General features: G+C 45.3%; 1 protein-coding gene across 1 annotated transcript in view; it reads left to right on the top strand.

Moving 5' to 3' along the window:
• jakmip3 (Janus kinase and microtubule interacting protein 3) overlaps positions 1-10,000 on the top strand; it is a 33,418-nt gene that overhangs the window by 20,460 nt on the left and 2,958 nt on the right. The window contains exons 6-16 of the mRNA XM_076298644.1: positions 1,077-1,196; positions 3,724-3,870; positions 5,067-5,198; positions 6,094-6,129; positions 6,542-6,613; positions 7,120-7,239; positions 7,540-7,668; positions 8,022-8,105; positions 9,039-9,101; positions 9,190-9,288; positions 9,548-9,646. Of these exons, the coding sequence (XP_076154759.1) occupies positions 1,077-1,196; positions 3,724-3,870; positions 5,067-5,198; positions 6,094-6,129; positions 6,542-6,613; positions 7,120-7,239; positions 7,540-7,668; positions 8,022-8,105; positions 9,039-9,101; positions 9,190-9,288; positions 9,548-9,646 (1,101 nt within the window). The remainder of the gene's footprint in view (positions 1-1,076; positions 1,197-3,723; positions 3,871-5,066; positions 5,199-6,093; positions 6,130-6,541; positions 6,614-7,119; positions 7,240-7,539; positions 7,669-8,021; positions 8,106-9,038; positions 9,102-9,189; positions 9,289-9,547; positions 9,647-10,000) is intronic.

Below are 10,000 nucleotides of genomic sequence, written 5' to 3'. Positions count from 1 at the left end.
TTGTCCCCGTTCTCTGAGAGATATGTGTTTGTCTCGGTTCCACACTGCATCGCAGAACCCACGGGGAACTGTACTCCTATCTCAGTCTTGATCATACAGCATCGTAAGAGCCTTTCATGTTCCCTGTGGAGTTCAGCTGAATGTCTTATGACTGAGGGCCAAAGCTTCTTCTCTGCTTGGTGCAATTTTGCTGACTCATGTAACTAATTAAACATTGCAAATTTTGCACCCCTAAAATATTTTCTTCTCCTCTGGCTCTTTAAAGCTACTAATGGTGTCATGTAATCCTTATGTATCTCCTTCCAGATTCCTTCAGCCCCACATAAGACCTTAATGACAAAGAACTAGCAAATATATAAACCATAAACAATCGTTATTATCGTTATGTCTCCTGCACCAACTCGAGTAAGGACTCGTGTTGTCAAATGACTTTTATAAAGCACGTTATTTAGTTGTTTTTCATTTAGGCATATCCATGTTTACGCTATGACATTTATCATTTAATTCTGGAATGTCTGGAATGTCTGCTTGAATAAATGAACTGGGTATGGCAGGAATATGCACTGTTGCAGTCATCACCACCGTATGATGGTATTTCACTCTGCTATCCTGTAGACATAAATTGTATAGTATGTTGATCTACATGAAGTTATATAGACTAGGCATGCACTCTACTGCACTTATGGGGCTACTTCAACTCCACCAGTTGTACAAAACACCAATCATGCAGAGAGAATACCAAACATAAAAGTCCCTATAGGAATGCACACACGCACGCACGCACGCACACACGCACACACGCACACACGCACACACACACACACACACACAACCTGCATGCACACACATTCCTGCCTGCGGCATCTCCATTTAAAACACAATCAGGTATTTGAAGCTTACGGTAGGCAAAAAAATAACCTATAGCTGGTCGGAACATTCTCATTTCAAAGCAGGAAAATTGTGCTGGTTGTGCTTTCTGTGGTGTTTTGCTCCTCCTGTCGACGGGCTCCTGGGATAGTGGTGGTCTTGAGCTCCTCTCAGGATCCGGTTAAACTGCAGTGGGTTTCTTTTCCAAGGGACAGCAGTTGGACGAGAAGGACGCCCGCCGATTCCAGCTGAAGATCGCCGAGCTGAGTGCCATCATACGCAAGCTGGAGGACCGTAATGCCCTGCTGTCCGAGGAGCGCAACGAGCTGGTGAGTAATGACCACAACTCTCCATCACACCATAGAGGATTAGCACACAGGACTCGAGTGTTCAACGCCATGTCTTCTACTCTGAAATATTTGCATGCCTTTTGTTGAAGTTGATGGACGAGTGACAGATGATTTCAAAGATGGATCACTTTTGTGTGTGCAGAGGGAGACCGTTTCCCTTGTTTCTCTGTGCACAGTGCTGCGCACAACTCTATCTACATGAGTGTATTTTGGACACTTTTGTATTTCCTCATAAATATGTTTCTTATGTAGCCTACCAGCTGTTTACATCAGCAGCTTCCATTCCTTCAGCTGCGTGTGAAAGCAGTGGCATAGAGGCTAGTGGGAAAGTTTTTTTGTTTTTGAACTTGAACTCAAAGTCATGGTTTGCTAGTTTACAGAGGGAAAGAGAATCCACGCCTGATCAGCCTGAAGGGACCCTGGCATGCTGTGAAAGTTGTATGCAAACTGTGTTGCTAAGCTTTTGAGGTTACTTTTTTTTTGCTAAGCTTTTTGGGTTACTTACCACGCTAGAGGCTTCCGAATGTAAGATGTGTATGTGTACATGGTGGAGATCGGCATGGAGAACTCACTGAACCCTCACACTCTGTCAGACAAGAACAGAATACAAAGAAGGATGATCTCAGACTGTAAGGGCAACAGACTCTGTGGAGCTGTGGGTGCAGAGTAGACAGCAGCAAGGTTGATGTCAGTCACATCTATTTAATGGAGCTCCAGTGAAGCCTTCGTCCTCTGGAGGTCAATCTGGTGCCAAATGACGTTGTGGTTCTGTTTGTCAGTGTTTGTCCACTTACACTCACACTCAATACTACTGACCAGCATTCTTTTATTTGTCCAGATAGGCGTTGGCAGTGGACCCGAAACAGCTATTGCATGTGTTTGTTCTGCAGGCACCCATGCGTGTCCGCTTCACTGACAGCTCTATGTAATGAAAATACACTCGCAGGTCCCCTCGCAGGTTGGCTGACCTCTCTTGAGGTCCACCGCAATCCCATCATGCCTTAACGGGCACATTCTGTCACCCTAAGCATTATGGGCAATGGAAAAGATTCCGTTCTTTAAGGGTCTGTGACACTGATAGATGACTGTGTTTCCCGCTCCCCCAGGCCAATGGCAAAAAATCGATGTTGTGATCCACAGTGATTCTGTTACAATACAGTTTTGGTACTTATAAATAGTTCATTGAAAGGTAATTATAAGTATTGCATTTAACATTTTCTAAAGGTGGCCTACTCTTTGACCAGTGCATTGCAGATTTCAATCAGAGACTTAAACCTTTAGTAATGAGTAGTGGTGTAAGAGATTGGATGAGTTGAGACGAGTCCAGGCTGGAAGCCCCTCTGTGCCTGACCACTGGCCCCCTGCTGGCGGTTCTGCTCCACTGCACCTCCTACAAACGGTCTGCCACGGGAGGGGCCTGCTTGGTTACACAAGCTTTTATCAGCCAGATGTTCTAAGGATGAACTAATCTGCTGGTGCATATTACCGTAATACCCATGCCACTCTCCTCAGAAGGAGACACTGGGATCTTATCCACCCTGAGATAACTCTGTACAGTAAATAACATTCATGAATTTGATTCATGCAGTAAGAGCAAAACCAATTGCAACTGTATTTCTCCTGAGATGACTGAGATTTTTCTGGTGCCGGATGCCTAGAAATAATTCCAGGGTTTTGTTTGTCCTCTTATCTGGTTACACAAACGCAAACTCAATCAGGCACAGACATTGTTGAATAGAGAACAACATTCAGCATAGCACTCAACTCTGATTACGGCGCATCTGAAAATGCACTGCTACCCCCCCCAGACAGTGATCCCCGGCCTTCCCTGACAAGCAGCTTTCAGACGGAGACAGAGGCTCTCTCTGAGTGTTTGTGTGGAGCTGCTTTTGCTCTCAGTCCCAGAGAGCCACAGGACCGTCCTTCCCCCAGTAAGCGTAGTAAGCTGGTGACAGTGGGCGTCAGACGGGCATTGTGTCCGGCGACTGAAAGCCGCATGTCTGATTCCTGCATAAAAGATGTCAGGATTTGCCCCCGAGGATCATGGGGGATGAGCCCCACTCTGTCTGACGTGGCCGCTCAGCTGACGGACAGCTCAATCTGTATGTAAGGATGTGTGTGTGTGTGTGTGTGTGTGTGTGTGTGTGTGTGAGAGAGAGAGAGAGTGAGTGTATGTGGATATGGAGTGAGAAGGGCCTCTAATCCTTCCACACCCAGCCACAGATTTACACACGGCCGTCTGTGCCTGGAGGAAGACGCACATCTCAACAAGCTTGCTCTCTCTCTCTCTCTCTCTCTCTCTCTCTCTCTCTCTCTCTCTCCCTTCCTCTCTCTCTCTCCCTCTCCCTCCCTCTCGCTAAACATATAATGAATGTTGTTTATGTAAAGTGGGATGAAATGATACAATGTTGTATGTCTGTGTGTGTGTGTGTGTGTGTGTGTGTGTGTGTGTGTGTGTGTGTGTGTGTGTGTGTGTGTGTGTGTGTGTGTGTGTGTGTGCGCGCAGCTGAAGCGCCTGCGGGAAGCTGAGAGCCAGTTTATGCCTCTATTGGATAAGAACAAGCGACTGAGCCGTAAGAATGAGGAGCTGGCCCACGCCTTCAGACGGATGGAGAATAAGCTGCGCTTTGTCACACAGGAGAACATTGAGATGGTAAACCATGAACCCACACACACTCTCACACACACACACACACACACACACTCACACACACTCACACTCACTCTCACACACACACACTCACTCACTCACTCACTCACTCACTCACTCACTCACTCACTCATGTGCATATAGTGATGTCATTGACCACACATCCAAGATAATGCCATGGTCATGGAACACACAAGGTTGTCAATCAATCACATGTACATACACACACAAGCACACATAACGTGTAATTACATGCATGCACACACACACTCACTCACACATACACATACACACACACACGCACACACACACACACACACACACACACACACACACACACACACACACACACACACACACACACACACACACACACACCTTGCCAACACCATATACGAACTAAACTCGATGTGAGCTAGCGTTAGCGATCAAATCATTGTAATTGCGTTGTTTTCAGTTGAAATGTCATAACTGCATGCTACCCAACCGTCTCTATTCCCTGTCTGTCGCTCACACTGCTCTGCTATTTTGAAAGAGAAATGTGATGCAATAGAAGAGCCTACAGTATCTAACAGATTCAGTATGGACAGAGAGCACTCTATGCTACACAACAGTCGCTCGCTCTGAAGCAGTTAGGATACCCTGTGACACACACCCCCAAATTCCTCATATTCCTCATTTGAACAGAGTGAGGAAGGGCCCTTCACACAAAGATGACAGTGAAATCTGAAATGTAAACATGCATGCAGGGAATCTTGTAGTGATGTGCATGTGTGTGACTAAACTGTAGATGAATCAAACGCGATCTCACACCTAAACCCCACTAGTGACCCACCATATGTCCGCTTCTGTATCAGAACATGTACACCCTGACCTGGAGTTCTAATTACGGGAGAATACGACACACCTGCTGTTCTCTCATTCTCATGTCATTCATTATTCTCACTTAGGCTTTAAATAGCTTTACTCTACTATAAAATGCATTTTCACACATGTGCGGAGTGTGTCATATTCTGTTCATCTATGATGTCTTCTGACATGATGTATAAGTGTTGGTAAATGTGCATTATATGTCTTTGCGAATTCAGTGTGTGTATGTGCAAAAGGTTCCTATCCATTTCATAGATATGATGCTTTACTCATGTAGAGGGAGTATGTTGACTGCTCGTGGCATTGAGACACTATATGTGTGTGTGCAGAGGGAGAAGGCAGGGACCATCCGCAGGCCCAGCTCCCTCAATGATCTGGACCAGAGTCAGGAGGAGAGGGAGATCGAGTTCCTCCGGCTGCAGGTGCTGGAGCAGCAGAACATCATAGATGACCTGTCCAAGGTAGGGCCTCAGTGATGTCTCAACATACACGCACATGCATCATAAGACCAACACATACACACGCACACACACACACACATACATACACACATACACACGAACACACACACACACACACACACACACACACACACACACACACACACACACACACATACAGTACACACACACACACATACAAACACATACACACACACACCACACACACACAGAGCATGCATATAACGATGTCATTGACCACACGTCCAAGGTAATGCCATGGTCATGGACGCACACACACATACACACACGCACGCACGCACACACACACACGCACGCACGCACGCACGCACGCATGCACGCACGCACGCACGCACGCACACACACACACACACACACACACACACACACTCACCATACAACAAGTACCTGTGTGTGCTGAATATGAGCTTTACACACAAATGCCCCTCCCCCACACACATCTAACATTACTGATGATTTATCCAAGTGATTGCCATGACAACACCTCCCACTGCTCAGCTCAGCCTCCCTCTCTGAAGCATGTGCAGAGGCACACAGAACCACTTACAGTACATAGCAAACACCATCAGAAACCCTTAGGTACCAAACTCAGACTTCACCTAATCATTGTGATTAACCATGACCAAGGCTCACGTACAGTATAAATTACAGTATAGATACTCATAGTTGCCCAGTGCTATTGCACACAAAGATATACTTACCCATCAGCATGTGTGTGATTAGCGACAGTAACAGCTTTCTACTTCAGTAGTGAGACTCCATTAAACCATACTAGCCTTTTAGTGCAGACGGGAGCACTCACGCCTTGGCTGTTAAATGCGGCATTAGCGGCGAAGAGATTTCCATTATTGGTGACCCAGTGTGTTTTTTATAGGCCCTGGAAACTGCAGGATACGTGAAAACTGTCATAGTAAGTTATCCTCATATTCATCCTCCTGTTAATCGGTCTCAAAGTACTGTGTTTCACTCATTTACTTGAACTGCGAACATAGAGAATTTTAAGTGTTTGCGGCAGCTCACCTGTCAGATATGCCTCTATTATGGCCTGTGTGTTATTCAATGTACAGATGTACAGTGTCTCCGTATTTTAGATACATTTTTCCTCTCCTGTGTTGTAAGCAGGATGCTTGCAGGCATGTTACCTGCTTATGTGGTAGACACAATTCCAAACTGCTAGAAATGAATTGTATTGCATACTGTTTAAATATGTAGGTTGTGTATGTGGAGAAGTGTGAGTGTTACTCAGTCTGGGGGAGGGGCTGGCAGGAGTGAAGGAGTGCATGTGTGCTAAACTCAGTGAGCTCATCTCTGCCTGGCCTCAGGAGAGAGACATGCTGCTGAGGTACAGAAGACAAAATTCAGCTCGACGGAAGAAGTCCATCAAGCCCTGCAAGGTGCAAGGTCCAACATGCATTTGTGTGTGTGTGTGTGTGTGTGTGCTTGCGTGCATGCGTGAGTGTGTGAGTGTGTGTTTGTGTGTGTGTGTGTGTATGTGTGTGTGTGTGTGTATCACTTTTCTCTTTGATAGTGAATGTGTGTTCAGTTCAAGAGTGCAGCAAATGTTTATTAAAAGTGGGAGAGTTCTTTATGCATTTTTGTTGTGTATAATGTAACATGATTGCACAACATTTATTTAACAGTATATTAAAGAGATGAAAAGTTTAAATACTGTAATTGCATATGCTCCATAACGATAAAAGGCACTCATTTGGGCAACTCATTATTCATTAAGATTGAAATAGATAATGTGATTAATATTACCATTAAGATTAGGATTAAGAATAATGGTCGGATTAAGATACTGGATCATAGGCTCTCTCAGTCTGAAAGCAGGCACACCGTTAGACTATCACGTGCTGTTGATGAAGTGCTCAAGTGTGCAGCTATTTTGTGCCCCCAGCAGCCAGTGATAGAGACGTTCTTCGGATATGATGAAGAGGCGTCTCTGGACTCGGACGGCTCATCCATCTCCTACCACACTGACCGCACGCCCTGCACACCAGACGATGACCTGGAGGAGGTGAGGGGCGTCCACGTCAGGGGTGACCTGTCTGAGGGTCAGGGGTTGCCGGGGAACATGCGAGGGGAGGTCCACACAAACAAGCTGACATTTCGGACAGATATGTTCAGTGACATTTTCAGATCAAAACCCTCGATATCTATACCACCCCCTGGGGAGATATGGTCTGATATATTCTTAAAGCGTATATATGTGTGTGTGTTTGTGTTTTTGTGTGTATGTGTGTGTGTGTGTGTGTGTGTGTGTGTGTGTGTGTGTGTGTGTGTGTGTGTGTGTGTGTGTGTGTGTGTGTGTGTACAGGGCATGATAAGAGAGGAGACAGAGCTGAGGTTTCGTCAGTTGACTATGGAGTACCAGGCACTGCAGCGGGCCTATGCTCTTCTCCAGGAGCAGGTCGGGGGCACCTTTGATGCTGAGAAGGAAGTCAAGGTACAAACACACAGCACATCATTGTCCACACTGTCTGGAGCATTGTGCAAAATTAACAACACAACAGGGTTAAATATAATGTCTTGTAAACTCTGATTGCTCAGGCAATTAGCATTTTACAGTTATGAATCATGTCATCTTTATTATATCATAAAATGTGTGACGAGTGAAATCTAATAATCTGACTGTAATAAATGTCTGTAAAATTTATAATAATGAGCCTTCAATCAAAGCATCTGCTGTTGATAAGGATGTCAATCCATGAGTGCATTTATGCAAAAGGTGGATCTGGCCTGTACAATTATCTCATTCTCTCTGTTTATGTAATGAAAGACTGTCTACTTTCCTTTCAGACACGAGAACAAATGCAAACTGAACTCATCCGCTATCAAACCAGGGTCCAAGACCTTGAGTGTGTTTTAAGTCAGCAAGGCCAGGTAAGAAGTGCTCAATAACTATTGCAGCAGCAAGCTGATATGAATGCTTTTAAGTTGAATTAATCACTTTGCATGTGATATCCAAGAAAGTTTGATGCCATTGAAGAACTCCATTAAAATTAAAAAGTACTTAGAGTGCATTCCATACAGAGGACACTCACACTTTTTTACGCTAGGAATTAACAACTGTGTGACCAAACACCATCTGCTGCTTGGTATCAAATGGGCCCATGCGCTCATAGCTAGATTGCCTATTACGGGCCCTGATAGTCTCATTAGCTGCTCTGCCGGTAATAGCGGAGCGTTAGAACTGCTGTACAGAAGTGCCGTCTTCCTCCCTCATCCTTATCCCTGCCCTGCCCAGAGTTGTAACCAAGGCGCTGAGAGCCTGGGCTCCACAGAATGAATTAGGCTCCTGCAGGAACTGTATGATATATCACATTTCATTTGAACTGCAGTGGGCAGAGGCCCTGCCTGCTCCAAATTGCTTTGGGAGGCGTCGGGCGCATCTTCGGGGAGACCAGAGAGTTCCTCTGACTCAACGGGGGCAATTCTCGAAGAGACAATTGGCCTGCACAATGCTTAGCAGGGCATGAGCGGGAGAACAATGTCATTAACTCCACAGGACCAACACTTACACTGCCATTGCTGACCCGACCCGCCATCCCGACCCAAGCGCTAAGTTGTAACTGGACCAATCCAGGTGTCCTGCCCGTGTATTTTCACACGGCTCCCACGCCCACCGCACACCCCTTGGCCCACGTCTGGGCCACCCCTGGGAGTTCCACTTCAAAGCCGTAGTGACCTATTTTGGGGCTCTGGAGTAGAGCTCTGCTCAGTATTCTACTCTGTCTTTCCAGCTGCAGTCACTTGGCTGAGCCTGACGAACAGATGCCTGTGTGTTTTATATTCTTTGTTTTTGTTCTTTTGAAGGATATGAAATGGATTGAGGAGAAGCAGGCGCTGTATCAAAGAAATCAAGTCCTTGTCGAAAAGGTAAATTCTACAAGCGTGAGCACTGACACCTGCTTTAATTCAGTGAATACCATTTTGAAGTTTTGAGTGCTCTATTATTATTTCACAGATAAAGCAAATGGAATCAGAGGAGCATCGTTTGAAAAATGAGATTCAGGACATTAAAGACCAAAATGAACTTTTAGAGTTCCGTATTCTTGAACTTGAGGTAAGTGCTAGCTCTCAGTCATTTCTCTGTCTTCTTTTTTCAGAATTATTTGTAATAAATTGCCACTTTAAAAGCTTTCATGCCATACCCAGTTCAGTTTAACATTTAGTTAGAATTCTAAATGGACATCTCTTTATCATATGCTATCTGCCTCTGATGTCTCTGAGGAACGTGGCCGTGGGCATGGGAGCTATTCATTATGGATTAGATCTCTGGGCACTGCAGCAGAGTTGGTGACACAGCTTTGTTCCCTCTGCAGGAGAGAGAGAGGAGGTCTCCTGCCATAAACTTCCATAACATCTACTTCAGTGAGGGAGTGAGTCCACTGCAGGTCTACTGTGAGGCCGAGGGAGTCTCGGTAAGGACAGTAAGGCCCACATGACCATTAGCTGAGGGGAAATGAGCTGTACCAGTAACGCGTGTCTCTCTGAGAATTGTCTTCATGTACTTTGAGAGAAGTGGTAGTACTGTTGAGAGAAGAGTGCTGTGCATAGTCCTTTTAGAATCATGAGCATGAACATTACACGTTAAACCTCTGTTTTCACTCATGACCATCAAACTATTCTCCAGCTTTATTCAGTCAGAGTTGGTGTGGTATTCTGTGGTAACTGAAGTTGTGGTAACAAAGGTATCAAATTACGTGTGATAACTTTAACGCTGAAAGTTGAGATAGAATTGTATTTGAAACATGTACTGTAGCCTCAGGCACTGG

This window comes from Alosa pseudoharengus, unplaced genomic scaffold, assembly GCF_046254945.1.
Source record: "Alosa pseudoharengus isolate Yale_2024_CS ecotype anadromous, Long Island Sound unplaced genomic scaffold, YU_APseudo_1.1 YU_APseudo_1.1_scf_21, whole genome shotgun sequence".
NCBI classification, from domain to species: Eukaryota; Metazoa; Chordata; class Actinopteri; order Clupeiformes; family Clupeidae; genus Alosa; species Alosa pseudoharengus.
The sequence above is the reverse complement of the archived record's forward strand: the minus strand, read 5'-3'. Positions and strand labels throughout refer to the sequence as shown.